The following is a 15,804-nucleotide window of genomic DNA, read 5'->3' on the forward strand; positions in this document are numbered from 1 at the left end:
TTTATCGACGATCAGCAAAATTTATATCGATCTTAATAAACTTCTTGCGATGAGCGGAATGTGAAATTCCCTTTACGCAGGCATAACTTTCCAGCCACAAGGAGAAGGCAGGGGCGTGAGAGGATGGCGCAAATGAGTAATCAAAGTCTCATTCTCATGGATGGGTACACATGCGTAAGAGACACTATGCCAAACATCTCGCCATTCTGAGATTCCCTCGTAAAAGATACTGTGAAACTTTTTCAAAAGAGCAAGCACTTGTATCAAGACAAAAGATATATAGTGAAGGGAGACGCTTCTAGGAGGTATGGGAATGCTTCACCAGGAATTTTTCAAGAGGATGGTTGCTAAAATTGCTCTGGTGGCTATTTTGGTTGCTAAAATTGCTCTGGTGGCTAGCTGCAGTGTCGGCCATTACTTCTGTTTGCTATTTTATATAATTTGAGCATAAGCATAAATGACATCTTTACACCATAATGCATAAAAATGAAAAGTCTTTTTCAAGAAAATGGAAAACGTTTAATTCGTTAACTAAATTCGATCAACACTGACACAATGCTTCAAACAGATGCGCGTACCCGGTAGTGAATCTGTATGACATAGATATTGCTGTATGTTTGTTAGAGACCTCGCCCCAGGTCCCTAGGAAAAGGAACACGTGTCGTAAACAGTGGTTGGTAGGAGGAGGGCCATTTATGTTGTGAACCTTGTGTTTCACGCGTTAGATTTTGTGACAGAAAATTATCCAGACTTATATGATACCTTAGCTGTGTTAACTTATCTATTAAATCAAGGAACTCTGTTGCAATCATGACTGGCAGCAGGAGTAGAACAATTGAATGCTTTTTAAGGGCCACAGCTTTCTGTTCAAGGATTTAAATCATTGTGAAGATACAATAGTATATAAATGTTAATATCCAGTGACCCAGGCCCCCACAGCATAGGAATAGTCTGTTTTTTTATTCTGCTCAACAGATTGGACAAAGATAAGTTAGTATTTCCCGCTTATAAAACATCATACCAACCCTAGCATTTAGGCGGATGAAAAATCAAATGTTTGGTTTTCCTCAAAAAATTTAAGCTACACGAGACGAATTTTTCGCTCGAGGCGAATTTTTCGCCATAAATTTTTTAGCCGCAAATTTTTCTCTCGAATTCAAAGTTCAATTTACACTGGCAGAAACTTTTATGCGCTGCGAATGTTACAATCTTGAATTTATCAAAATAGCAAGCAAAACCGCAAAAAGCGCTTCTGGATTAGAAAAATTTATCCAGAATGTCTCCAGAAGGGGGGAATTCCATGTTTCGGTAAGAGAAGTTTATGTTTACATTTATAGGATAACTTCTTCAAATACTTTCAAAGGTCGCAATCGAAGCTTGCAAGAGCATGCAAGATCCTGTTAGTGCATCTGCTTAAAACTGTTGCTGTTAAGCAGGCAATAAGCAGGCAACAATTCAGCAATTTGAAGACATTCTTGCCTATTTTTTTATTTCTGACAAATTGGTAGAACGATGAAACTTTCAAGCCAGTTTTCGTCAATTTGAAATTCAAATGTTTGAATAATAATATAATATGAATAAACTTACATGGATTGTGTACGAGAAACAGGAAATAAATTCTTACCAACCTATTTTATTGACGTTTTAAAGGCGAATTCGCGGCGAAATTTGCCTCGTGGAGATCAGCCAATGAAAATACTATAACCATTGTTATAGTCCGTCGAATAAGGATGGACATGTTATGTTATATCATATTGTAATTTTAAAACAATATGACGCATGTTGCTAATAATAGAACCTCATCACACCTTGGCAAATCGCACTTTGGATCCACGGTATCTGGTGTTTGACCAAGATGTATAGCTTTCCCCTACGCAAATTTTTTCGTTTATCATTTTTCCGGGTATTCTGTGATCGAACTGAATGTATCCTTCGTTTGCATTGCGTCATTTGTCAGGCACAGGTCAGCTGGTGCTTTGCGAAACGGGAACTCCCTGTCATACAGTGGACACATACAGTGGGCGTCATAAAAATCATTTATAAAGCGCGATGTATCTTAAAAAGTCAATTTAATCACATTGGGCAGTTGAGGCTAGTCAATATACAGATTCTTCAAAGGTTATATGGTAACTATATTTCGTATCCGATACATTTGCATTACACAGTTTATCGTGCTCAGTCATTATGTTTCCGTGTTATTTAATGATTTAGTCATTATAAACAAATGAAATGATTACAAAGAAATTAGGGAATGGAGCAATTTTTATTCACATTAATAATGTTTGCCTAGATACTTTGTCTAGATAGCATTCGGCAATGTGATGCAACCGGTGTACAATCTCATTTTACAATAGCAGTTTTATAAGATAATAATTGGTAAAAATTAAAAGCAAATAAGCAGCAAGGTGAGGCCAAGGTACTAAAAATAGTAAGAATGTAAAAACGTTGATTATAAGTTATCTTTCATATTTCAGAAATATCTTCTGCTAATGTTATTAAAACAATATCTGCATTATGCTCGTCTGGTGGTTCTCTGCAGTAGAATATTGTCTCATGTTTAATTTGCTACAACTTACACGGTATGTTAAAAGAAAGCAAATTAAGAACAGTCCAGGCCAATGTTCGGAAAATGGCAAGCGAGCCTGAGTCTCAATTTCACGGTTCTTTTATAGAAGAGCGTACGTGCATTAAAGATTGGTTGGTTTTTCTAATCCTAAATGATCCTTGATTCTAACAGACCATTGTTTAGTAAAAAACCGAAATTAATTACTTGCAAAGAACGTGAAATGCGAAACTTGTCCAGACCACGACGACGTTTATCTCTTCAAAGGTCAAAGTATACACGCAAATCGATCTCGTATAAAATCTGTTACTGCGAATTTAAATCTCTTTTGCGGAACTTAGATCGCAGTAGACAAGGAACTTAACAAATATCAGAGAAGGTTGATTTTTTATCTCTTCTGCCAGACTGCAAAAACCCCTTGCTTGCGTCCAAATCCTAGACCTAAAGAAATCGAGAACACGCAAGGGAAATCTTTATGGCAGATTGTAGGACTCAATTTCAATTTTTAAAATTTTGATACAAATATGAATTTAAAAACAATAGCATATAAAACTAAAGTGAAAAATAACAAATATCAGGTTAGTTGTTCAGGGGCCCAGGATACTGCTTACGATAGATGTTTCCGAGTAAAGTACTTCCAAAGTATTATTTTGTGTACCTGTGTGTTTTCTATCAAAACCAATTGGATGCATCCACAATCTCTCAACCATGGTTCTTACTTTTTACTCTCAAAAACATCTAACAGGATTGGTAGTCCCGACACCATGGTTCTTACTTGGCCTGAAACTGCATGAAAAATGTCTACCACAAATATTCATAAGCGTGTATTTATCATTACGCCCCGCAGTTTTTTTTGTCTTGCATTTGACAAGACCGCGACACGATGACGGTATTCCAATTTCAGGAACACATTTAACAATAAAACATGAAGATAAGAATATCAGCATGAGAACTCTTCCACTGAAAACACAAGACTAAGGATCTTTGTAAATTTGAGGTATTATATTTCAAAATGTTATCGTTGAAATTTTCCAGAATATTTATGTTTCATATCCAACCCCCTTGAGGTCAAGAAAATCAGTGGGCTACTTACGTTGTTAGCTAAATCAGTGGGCTACCTATGTTGATTGCGGAGAAGGTGGAGTTGCGTGGGAGTGCGGAGGAAGAAGGAAAGAGCCGAGAGAGAGAGACTTCACTGTATCGAAATATGCGCCTCTTCGGAGGGGGAATATGTGCAGTGGTCTTTGCAGAGTTGGCTCGTCTGTGGTGCCTTTGATTCCTGGTCATTGGTCGGGCACGTGCCCCCCGGCCCTCAGGCCACCATGCCACTGAAATGATGCAAAGTCTTTTACTAGTGATTTCAGTCGAGCTTATCTGAGTCCCAAAAGTTTTATAATAAGCTAAGTGTAAGGGTTATCGAGAGGGTTAGAGAGACTAATAGCATGCAGAAAATCCTATCGTCACTGGCTTCCCAAGAAAACGTGACGAATTTTTGCGACTTCTTCAAGCTCAAAACAGGAACACAGTGGCACCTTTATTGTACTCTATATTGTACTACTCTAGGTAAAGAGTTGATAGTGAAATAAAAATCTTATAGAATAATAAGCAATACTTCTAGGATAGAGTTTCCTTGTTGACGTCATCCGCGCGGCGCCTTCGTGCATCAATTTTCAATCTGACAACACTGCCACAGCCTAAGAATTCTCACATGGACATTCAAATTCTTCGCTACGTGTCACTTCTAGGTATGGTGCGAAACAGCGTACTTTCCTAATAAAACTTTACGATATTAATTAAGCATTGTTTTCAAGCAAACAAAAAGTATTCAGGACGGCAAACACCTTACAACAGCTATCGTTTCGAATGCCGGTCTTCTCTCTGTATTGAGGAATAAATTAAACTCGCAAGGTTGAAAAGTCTTGACACAAAGGTTGATGTTTGCAAGATGCAATTCAAGGCTTTGTAGAGCCCAGTTGCTGCCATGCCAATAATAGTTAAGGTCACGCATGAAACTGGTCTCTGGTTTTACTGAATCATTCTCTTTTTTAACCATTTCACGGTACTTTTCCGTGTTGAGAGTTCTCGACATTTTTTGTAGACAGTGAATTGGAAGTTATCTCAATTTAACGATGAACTGGAAATTTGGAATAATTCTACTCATTTCCGTCTTGCTATTAATCAACGATGTTATCGCAAGGAAATACTACAAAAGATATGGACGAACCAGAAGATCTAGGTTTGTTCGTTTTTATTGGCTAAAAAGAATTTTAAAGCTATTTGCTACTTGTACTCTTCTTATCTATTTCAAGAATCCTCGTTTTCATTATAACAAATTACTGCTATTACAAATGTAATAATTGCTTTTACAAAAGAGGTTTCACCCTCAAGAATACTAATGCAACTTGTGTGCAATGTAATGATTGTTATGAATTTTACCACTTCGATTTAGCGCCTGCAATATTTCCCTTTTGTTTGATTGCTGCTGAAATGCGGAAGAAATTTCAAATAAGACATCTCAAAACGTCAAGTCTTCGATTTGATCTATCAGATGTTCATTGGCCCAAACGGTCACATGTAGCTTACACCGATACAATGTCGAGCACTGTTATAGCACAGCTCTCACTTTGTGAATGCGTAAATGCATACCAGGATATGCCATGAGATGAGACGCAAGGCAAGAATGATAATTGATATTCACACCATAGCATAATTCGACTTACAAAAAACAAAATACCGAAAAAGCTTCTCACTGGGGTTTAAAAAGAAAACAACCAAACCAATCCAATCCTAGTATACCAGCCCCATCCTTTGCCCCGCCAGCGTCCCCACTCACTACCCACAAAGCCTTCTAACCTCCAGGTCTCTTGTCACATCACTCTTACTATTATTATTATTATTAGTACTTTGATTTAAAGTTGGCTATTCAAAATAGCTAAAAATAAAAGCTAATTAAGGCCAACTATTCACAAAAGGTGTATACATAGGAAATACATAATAATTACTATAGAAGAGACTGAAGTTTTCACTTTTATAGGTAATTTTGCCCATATTCTTTGACCCATGAACCTGTACCATAGCATTACGGTATCTGTACCATAGCATGTGGTTCTCACTTTTGGTAGGTTTAAATTGCTCGAGCTTCTTAGTTGATACGGCATTGCCTTTTCCTCTAAAATTTCCATCATAAACGATGTATTCAAGTGATGCCTTGTTTTGTAAAATGTCTTCACCTTGTTTTGATTCCTTGTTTTGTAAAACTCTCTTCACCAAGGAAAGAATTATGGTACCAATATCTATTTGTATATTTATATATATATATATCTACTCGAGAATCAATCTTGACTAAATAAAAGCGGACTCTCCAATGTTATGAGCTGGTTCTAGGAAATAATTTTACACTGAACAAATTTACAAGAAAAGTACGGACGAACGTTCTAAAACTCAAAAACTGTTAAAGCAAGTTCGATCAAGTTTAAACTTTTATCTAGAGGACTTAATCAAACTCATGTCAAACCAGCATAAGTTTTGAATTAGAGATTCTGGGATTTATTAAGAATTAACGAAAGCTGGGCATGCTCGAGCAAGGAAGAAAGCGACTGCAAACGCATTCTACACCAACAGGTTGATTAACAAAAGACCTGAATCATAAGCACAACGGGCTAAAGGTTTTAAATTCAAGCAGACCGGAATCAGTTAATGGATAACACCACGAAGTAGCTGTTTCGTTATCTCTGGACGCATGACTGAGCAAACGCTATTCTGGGCATGCACCAAGTTCAATTTCCTTTCTTGCCATAAATGGGGGACCATTTGTCGAGTAGTCTAACTCATTTTTGGGCTGGATCTGTTCATCTTTCTTGTTGTTCATTTTACATCCTGTCCGATTCAAGACTGGGTCCTGCTTTACATCGATTCAACTTTGAGAGACAAGGTCTTTCAAGACTGGGTCCTTGATGAAGTTGCCTAAAGAAAAAGATTTAGTTATTTGAAATAGATTTAAATTCTGTATCCGTCATGTCTAAGAGGTTTTTTCTGTTGTTCTGTTAGAAAATTTCCTTCTTTTTGTGCTTAGGGAAAAGATTAGGAAAAAGAAAAATGAAAATATGTATTAAAAATACCCGCAAAATACTGTTAATGGAGCAAAAACATTTATTGAATCTTGAATTTTTTACCACAAAATAGACGCTGTCAAATTCGTGGCCCACGCAGACGCAGTGACAGCATAGCGATTGTTGGAGGAGGAGCTGCAGGTGTACACATGGCACTGATGCTGAAAAGAAAAGGGTTCAAAGATATCACAATCCTTGAAAAGAGATCGCGACCAGGAGGCAAGTCATTCACCGTCAATTACAGAGGAGCTCCCCATGAATTAGGTACATGCTACTTGTCACCAGATTACGAGGAAAACATTATAGCACTGATGAAAAAATACACTGGTGACAACCTTGTCCATCTTCCATCAGCCTCTATATGGACGGACAAATTCCGAATGCCATTGACGTATCAACAGTATGTAGGCATGGAATCATTACGTAATTTCAACACAAAAGATCCTCTGGTAGCAAAAGCAAAACTTGGGCAGACTGTACTCAAGTACATAAAAATACACCAACAGCTCTTTGGAAATTATACAGGGGAACTAATGCCTAGGCCAACACGTGGGGTCATGTACAAAATTAGAGGCACGTTTACGGAGTTCCTTAAAAGGAACGGCTTACAAGCTTTGCAACCGCTGTTTTTGGCCTCGCACACTATGCAGGGCTACGGTCACTTGGATGAAATAGCTGCATTGTATGGCCTCATGTGGAATACTCCAAAACTGATGCTTGGGCTGCTCAGGCGCATGAATGGCGACAAAAATACAGGTAATGTCATTAGTATATAAAAATGGAGTAACAGGGCATCAACCTGCTCTAACTATATCATAAGCATGTATTTCATTGATCCATTGTCATCATATAAAATCATCCACATACTTTAAGCACTAAAAGAATCAAAATGAGTAGATACAAACGGCGATGATAAAAAGATCTTAGCAAATAATTTATGCAAATTAATGTTTTACCGGTCTGTCATAGAGTGTTCGATACTGTCACAGAGTGCTCAATACTGTATAGGCAGAGCTGTACACGCTATTTGGTGTATAGAACAGGCTGAGCTTCACACTTAATGCGAACATCAGGCAACAGTAAATTAATTAATGTACTGAAGAACACACATGGAAAAAACACTGCTTTCGAAGCCATGTGCTGTCAGTGACGTAGTTGGCAGTAGAGGTTAATGCAGCTATAATTTTAATGCGATGTCACCGCGGAGTAAATAGAAAATTTCTTAGAATAAGAAAGGATGAGAAAAAGAGACAGAAAGAAGAACTTAAGCATGTTTTGTTGGCTAGCAATAGGCGCATGATTTTAATCATTAGCTGGAATAAAGATGTAAAAATGATAATGAAAATGGAAGTCAATAGTAAGACATTATAAGTGACTTAAAATTGTTTTGTTTGCGTTTTGATTTGACGAGCTACCATCCAAGCACGCCGGAGTGCCTTCGCTGAATCGAACATGGTCCGCTTTACCTTGAAGGGTGATTGAGTTTAAATATCAAGTGCTCTCAAATATTAGCAAGCTTTTCATCTTTGATTTTGATTCAGCTTCAGACAGAAGAAATAGTATAATCATGCCTGGATCCTAAGAAGTTCTTTACTTCTTTAAAAATAATTCTTAGGGGTCTCATATTTCTTCCAACATCAATCACTTTTCATTACTTCATATTACTTTCAAACCCTGTCAACACATCATTAACTTCAAATGGTCTTTCCAAGGGCTCTTCATGTTAAAACACGGATTCCAGCATCTCTGGGAAACGATCATCGAGAAAGAGCATTTGCATATAGAATATGACGTTAATGTTGATCACGTGTACAGGGTTCGCAGAGGCTCTTGGCTGTGCACACGTCATCACGAACATTGTCAATATTACAAATTTGTGATCTGGACGCCCGAGCTGAAACAAAGTATTCACAAATTCCAGCCTCTGCACGCAGACGAACAGGAAATATTCAGCCGAACGACCGTGCATTACTATTCAACTTCACTCGTGGACTCCTTGAACGTGCGCAGGGGCCTCACCAGCATCGACTACATGTTCAGCAATGTTTTGCAAAAGCGTGAGCACAGCGTCTGGGCCCAACGCGATTCCTACGCAGCACTCCGAGGGCACAATGGAACCGACTATCAAAATGGCAACTATCCATCAGGTAAACTTGCAAATTCGTTCAACCCACTCGTACATTGCGTTACTTCAAGTGGCGCCCAATCTAGGTTTTTTACCTCTTTTCTTTAACGACAGAAGATTTTCTTTCAACTTTGATAATCTTTTATTGCTATCTGTTAAGAAGCTTCACTGTCACATGTTTCCGATTCCGCTATGCATTGCCAATAACTTCTGATTCTTCTTGCAAATCAATTTAAAGTTTTGCGACTGAAATATAATTTGCATTTAGTTTATGGAATGTTTTTCTAGGGATGTTTCAATCAAACTGTGGCAGGAGAGTGTTGCTTTGTGACAGCAGTTCTGTGCCCCACTAAAATGATAAAAACATTAACCGTAAAAATCCCTGATTGTCCCTGTGCATGTACAAACAAATTACTCCATGGTATTCATTTTTCGTTAGATCAATAATCATTTTGATTATCTGATCTCCTCTGTTTTCATTTAGATCAAAAAGGTTTTTTAGCTCATTTATCTCGTGAAACATTTTGCCTAACATGTATACTAATTTAAAATCACCCAGTGGACCTAGCCAAGCAATGAAGCAGCTATTTTGTACATACACCCAATCAGTAACGATCTTTTCCCTATACAAGCGATCTCTCCCTACCTGTACAGGCTCGTACGCTTTGTAGCTTTCTATACAAGCATGCTCAATATCTCTCGCTTACGAGTTGAACCAATCATAATGATGATTGGTGATTACCAGATGAAAACGTGGTCTTGTTTACCTATTTAATGTGAACTGGCAATCGAAATGCCTTGAGAATTTTATACATTTTCCTTTGAACCATCCCTTAACCCTAACCATAGAAATTATTTCTTTAACCCCACTATAGAAAAAAGGTGCCCTCGTGGAACCTACCTCTCCCTTTTCTGAGCGTACGTACTGCATAAATGCTTTACAACTAGTCTTGATATTCAATTGAGCATTTTTTTTAAAAAGACATTAAGTGTATAAAACCGTTAAAGATTTTTGGTTAAGAGTAAGCTATCATATAAAAAAATGACTTCTGCAATGCTAAAATGTTTCGGTAAAATTGCTAGCTAAGAAAACATTACAAAATACATAATTGTTTCACGCTCTGCGTGAAGCGCTCGTTGCTGATCTTGGTTAAAAATGCAAAAGGTCATTTGAAATGCAAAAGATTGATACATATTTTAACATTGTTTTTTAGGTGACGATGGAAAAAAAATGAGAACGACAGTTGGGTACCAATACGGTAAAACGAAGCCAACTAGAGGCCAATTGAAGAGGATCATGGAGAGCACTTTGCGGAGAATGAACGGAAAAAACATCGACATAAAGTTCGCAATTCCATGGCGGTACTTCCCTAGGTTCAACCCGCAAGATGTTTATAATGGTATAATTTGGGATATACTGAAAATACAAGGAAAATACGGAATGTGGTACTCTGGATCATCGGTGATCTTCGAGTCAGTGAAGAGTGTTGTTGAATACAACGAACTGTTGCTTAGGAAATTGAAGCAAACGAGATGTTAAAAGAGACTCAAAAGACACGAAGAGGCTTAGTATTAGTTTAGAAGTGTTGAATATTAATCTTTGGGATACATGAGCAAGCAAATTGGCGAAATGCACAGTAATACTTTTAATTCGAATAGTAGGTTTGAGCTTCTGTCCTAATTTCCTCACAAATGTCTTTGTAAAGTTCTACACCAACAAATTAATCTTTGTAGAGCCAATCTATTTTTGAGATCCTTCTAACATCCCTAGGGTCTTGATGTATTACCACTTTATTAGCCAAGCATCTCCAGTGGCCAGAACAGACGAACAGCCCAAAGAAAGGTTTATGCAACTCAAGCAATTTGCTTGCTCATTATTTATTTCCAATTTAAATCATAATCAAATTAAGGATTTTATTTTAATTTTGATGCCGAGATATTTATTTGGGTTAAAGTATGCAGTTATTTAGCTATCCAGATTTAACAATTATTCGCATTACAATGAATGAATACAATACACAATGATTCTGAAGACTCTATCTACATAAAGATTTATCATAGAAATAACTAAAGGTGCTCCATCATCCAGCACAGTGATGTACCTAGACCATTTAGCTTGAGGGGGGGGGGGGGGGGGGCGTTCAGAAAAGAAGTGACCAGCTATATTTTTTTGATCAACTTTTTATCCATGGAAAATTTATTTACAATGAAGAAGATTATCAAACTCAAACTTAATGATAACAATTTAAGAGCAAATATGGCGTGAAAGTATAAGAAAATTGAGTTTGCGGAAATTCATTTTTGTGGATTTCGCATTTTAGGGTGAATCCATGAGCATCTTTTGGCAAAAAATCAATTATAGGTTAATCCACAAAAATAGATTGCAGCTTTTTTTGAGCTCCTCATAACAATAATTTAAATTTATAAAATTTCCTTTAATCTACAAGAATTTTAAAAGACTGGCGGGGCAAATTTGGCTAAGTATGCCAAGTACTGGAAATCCTTAAAGTTTCTCGAATTGGAAGTATTTCTTGCTCAAATAAAGGTCTTCGACTTCGACCTACCATCAATGAAACGAATTATTTATCAGCAAAATCAATTCCCTTTTGGCAAATAATTGTTCCAAGTGAAATGTCATATGTATGATATGATTGTAGTGTGTTTAGTGACGTCAAGTGACAAGAACCACATGCAGAAAATCAATATGGCTACTAGCTAGGCTCGTTCTAAGCTCGAGATATACTACGGCTACTAAGACGCTATACCGAGTTAAATGTCAGAAATGTTTAATCGCCTACATCTTTGAGCTTTCCATTTATTGGCGACTTTAGCAAGGCCAATTTGATCAGTTACATCTTTTTCACAAGCTAACAGCATTAACTGGTCTAGTTTTTTCTGACATAATCGTTTCTTCAGAAGCTTGAGTCGACTGAAAGTTCGCTCACTTTTGCAAACTGATGGTGGAATGGTCAGAATTAGACGGTAAATTTTTGCAACGGACTTAAAAAGTCCAATCAAACAAAGAATTAATAACAGTTTCAAATTTGGTCAAAATTAAAGGCATTGAGTCATGATAAATAGACTGGGTATACCCTAAGTGCCAAAATCCGCTGAGTCATGATTTCCATGACTGCGATGCTATCGGTTGACCTTGAACTGGTCACATGAACTCACCTCGTACTGATTAACATAACAGTTTCCATCAATAGCAAGTTGTCAACAACGGATGCCAATATCACATGAAACAGCAGCGATCACGCCGAAACCAAATGACCCCCTATAAAGAAAGCCTATTTACCATGACTTAATGCCTTTAACGTATAGTTCTCCAATTCCCCAATGCATGACCAACTTTTTGGTTGGTTTACCGACACTGGGGGCGTGATGCCCTCCATCGGCCCCTTTCTGATCCAGCACACTTCTATCTAGTAGGGAGAAAGTTTTTCTCTCAGCAAAAGCAATATTTTTTGTCACCTCGAACAACTTTATCTAAAGGTGCTCCAAAGTCCAGCAGTCCGCTGAGTCTGACCTCACTTCTTTGCCATCTCCCAAAAGTTTTGGCATCTTCTTGAAATAAACAATTAATGAGAGTCCAGAAAAGTTCTTAGCCTTCTTTAGCGTTCTTAGCGTTCAAGAAAACCTTACTTTAAAACCTTCCTAATTTTTAGAGGGTTCAGAAAGGGTGTTTTCAGGAGATTGGGTGTACTCAATTAGTCTTGATATCCTCTCCTTGGAACTCTGCTTTTCAAAAACATTTTAAAAAGTTGTTGCTTGTTTTTTGAGAAATGTAAAGTTGCATGCTTTACTAAATAACAAAAGCATGTCATAGTTTATATAAGTTATAAAAAGTTAATGCCTAAGTTTTACATGTTCAACTTAAATCAGTTCTGCAAACATATTCATATATAAGAATAGAGGATTGCAAAAACTATTTGATTGTTTTAATTTTTGTTTGACTGTATTTTGAAAACAAAAAGGCAATACAATTTCTTCAACTTCCTCAATTTCTTTTTGTTTCCACAGACTTTTTCAGGCCACCTTTGAAAACCACTATCTATGTTGTTAAGCAAATTTTCAATCAAATAATAGTTAAGGAACACAAATATTACAAAACTCTAAGAGAAAATGAGAAAGAAACTGAAAATGAGCAGTGGGATCATGACCAGGCATGCCAACGAAAATAAACAATTACTATAAAAACTCTATAAACCCATTTTGTTTTGTTAGTATGGTTAATAACATATTCAATGATAAAATACTGGACTAGAAACTGTGAAACGTTTGGATGAAAAATCTTGGAAATGTCAAAAACTCTTCAAATGAAAGTCTTTTTATAATATCACTGTTAAAGAACGGCAAGAAAATACATAGAAGAAATAGACAATAGAAGATTGACCAGATGGACAGTTAATCCCAACATACTTAATTAAACGAGCATAATCTATGTACTAAGAAAAATGAAATTAAACAAAGACAATTATTGCTGTTCAGGTGCAACTATTAAAGGTGAACCAATGAGGTGAGGTGAACTGACACGCAAAATCAACTTGACCTCAAAGGAAAGCATATCGAGCATAAATACCTGAGACATTATCACACAGTTTTTGAGTCATTGAGGGTCAAAGCTAGACACCGAACAATTTCCTGAGCACGTACGAGTTTACCTGAGCTTTCCATATAACTGTGACGTCACAAACACCAAGTTCAAATCACTGGAGCAACACAACAGTCTGGAAGGCTGTAATTCTATGATTTTGCAGAAGAGCATCGATAGGCTTTGGTTTAATTTTAACAGCCTGATTGTAAAATAGATTCTAACTCCTTTACAAACCTTTCATACTAAGATTTGCAAGAATATCATACTACTCAAAGCGTTTGAGGCCTTCCTCCGTCTCGCAGGACCCAGTGTGTTGGGGCCAACATATCAAATAAAGGTAGCGATAAATAAATTGGCAGGATTTTTTATTTTTTAGAAACCTAAGTAAAATACTTTTATTTTGTAAAATATGGCTGCTGTTACACTTGAATTTGCATTTCTTATTTCCCAATGTTTTCATTGCATTAAGGTTGCTTCTGACTTTACCTGCTAGTGTTGCATTAGCTGAAATATCCTCCAAATTGTCCCTAAAAACATTTGTTAACGAACTAAAAGATTACCTAAAGCTACTAGCTCTGTTTGACAAACATAATGGGGTTACAATACTGTTGCTGCATCTATCTTACTTCATTTAAAGGCTTTTCCTATTAATTTTACTATTATTGACAGGTTTTGATAATGGAGAGGCTGAATTGCTACTTATTAATTGTTTAGTTAAGTTATTATCTATGGGCCCCTTAAGTCATGAGCCCCAGAGTCAGTGACCCCCCTGACCCCCTCTCCTGAGCACTGCATAGATCTTCTTGAATAGTAACTGAACAAGATGAACTTTAGTGTGAGATTTGCATTCAAGGAATAAACATGGTGTTTGTGACGTCAAATGCACTGGGTCACATAAAATGCCAACTATAGCCAAGCACTCGATAATTTCATGACCTTTAAAGCAAAATTGTGTCAAAACAGACAATATGAATTATCCAAAAAATTTAAAAAAAGATTTCTTGCATCATTTTCTGCATTATATCAAAAAACAGTATTGTGCGTCAGTTCACCTTTGAAATTCAAGTTGTGAAGAAAGGCAAAAAACTGTTATGATTGGGTTGTTCTCCTGTTGCATTTTCCAGCCTAGGACCTCAAACTCCAATGGGCTTGCTTCACCAAGTCTGATATTGAGCCAGTAAGAAATAAAATATTGACTATCATAGGCCAATAGGCTTAATTTGAAATGTCTGACTGAGAGCTAATTGCAAAGTCATAATTTCCATTATTCAAGTGAAAAGGGTTCATCCAATGATTGCTATGTTTTTATTACATGTTAAAAGTCTACACAAGAGAAAACACTTTTTATATCTTTTTACAATGGACAGTCATGCTATTATGATGAGAAAATTATTGTCGTGTTTCACAAATGCTTATTTAGTAACTCAATATCATACAAGAAGTTTTTTTGGCAAAAGGCAGAAGATCACTTTTCTATGTTTTTGAGAAGTATTAACAAAATTGTGGTTTTAGCTATTTACAAAGGTCAAGATTATAAAATTTCATCAAAGTTAGATACATCAACAACAAAAAGGTGGAGTCTCAGTTCAAGGTTATTCATTAACTGACACCAGCTCACCAATAAATTGGACTAAGTGGCTTTCACTCTTCGTTTTCTGAGGGTTCAGTGTCTTCTGATATTTCCAGGTCTTCTTTTAATTGTTTAGCAGTTTTCTTTGATAATTTTTCTCCACTTTTAGCTGCCTTGCATAGTTCTAGACACTTTGAAAAAGAGAAGTAGATATGCTTTATAACAACCGGTGGCTTGCAATATGGTAATGTAAGCAAATGTAAACTTAGAATAAGAAAAATGTCAAATTTATCAACAGTTTACCAACATTTAAATAACTGCATGGAACCAACAGTAAGTGGATTGTAAAAAACGTTTGATTTTGTTATGTGAAAATATCTAGACAATGGTTGAATTTCATTAGCCGTTTGCTCTGTCAAATTGTAACCAATCTTCTGATATTTCAATGCACATTTTAAACAATCATATCGCCGGTTTGTTTTCATCTATGACTTTCAATAGCTGCAATATTATTTAAGAAAGCCCAAATTAAAGGAGCTTATTTGAAAAAAGTGGCCTAGGGTTAGGCCATCATAAGCAACGGTGAAGAAATATGAAATGAAAACAGGAACTATTACATCTTCTAGCTCTTTCCTCAGCTTCAAATTTTCCGCTTCTTTATTTGCAATCATATCCTCAAGCGATTTGTATCTCATCTTTTTCCTTGCCCTACACTCTCTTGCCGATTGCCTGCTTCTTTGCAGTCGCGCCTCGACATCAACTTGCGTCTGCTTCTTTCCCCGTTTCCTCTTTGGTTTTGGGCTATCAGCCATTTTTACATCTTTGTCAATCAACTGAAAG

The 15,804-nt window shown here is 36.6% G+C and overlaps 2 protein-coding genes across 5 annotated transcripts in view; one reads left to right on the forward strand and one right to left on the reverse strand.

The window, feature by feature from the left end:
• Positions 1–10,822, forward strand: part of LOC135689419 (uncharacterized) — a 28,773-nt gene extending 17,951 nt beyond the window's left edge. For 2 of the 4 annotated variants that reach the window (XM_065206638.2, XM_065206637.2), the window contains exons 2-5: positions 4,662–4,799; positions 6,746–7,428; positions 8,385–8,819; positions 10,012–10,822. In XM_065206638.2, coding sequence (XP_065062710.2) covers positions 4,693–4,799; positions 6,746–7,428; positions 8,385–8,819; positions 10,012–10,337 — 1,551 coding nt within the window. In that variant the 5' untranslated portion in view covers positions 4,662–4,692 and the 3' untranslated portion in view covers positions 10,338–10,822. Of the gene's footprint in view, positions 1–1,709; positions 2,127–4,661; positions 4,800–6,745; positions 7,429–8,384; positions 8,820–10,011 lie in introns of those variants that run through there. The other 2 variants (XM_065206639.2, XM_065206635.2) reach the window with 2 other exon arrangements.
• A 2,366-nt stretch (positions 10,823–13,188) lies between these two features.
• Positions 13,189–15,776, reverse strand: LOC148960275 (cAMP-responsive element-binding protein-like 2). Its single transcript, XM_089116187.1, has 2 exons — positions 15,582–15,776; positions 13,189–15,155 (listed from the first exon to the last, which is right to left on the reverse strand). The coding sequence occupies exons 1-2, from the start codon at positions 15,774–15,776 to the stop codon at positions 15,036–15,038; spliced, it is 315 nt and encodes a 104-aa protein (XP_088972313.1). The 3' UTR covers positions 13,189–15,035.
• Between the last annotated feature and the right edge of the window lie 28 nt (positions 15,777–15,804).

This window comes from Rhopilema esculentum, chromosome 5 (assembly GCF_057945365.1).
Source record: "Rhopilema esculentum isolate cy_ngs chromosome 5, ASM5794536v1, whole genome shotgun sequence".
Classification (NCBI taxonomy): Eukaryota; Metazoa; Cnidaria; class Scyphozoa; order Rhizostomeae; family Rhizostomatidae; genus Rhopilema; species Rhopilema esculentum.

What these genes read in the sequence shown, in the direction of transcription:
- LOC148960275 (XM_089116187.1), bottom strand. Translation starts at nt 15,776, where the DNA reads ATGGCTGATAGCCCAAAACCAAAGAGGAAACGGGGAAAGAAGCAGACG. An exon ending in TGAGGAAAGAGCTAGAAGAT is followed by an intron (nt 15,156 to 15,581) that starts GTAATAGTTCCT and finishes TCTTTTTCAAAG; the next exon opens with TGTCTAGAACTATGCAAGGC.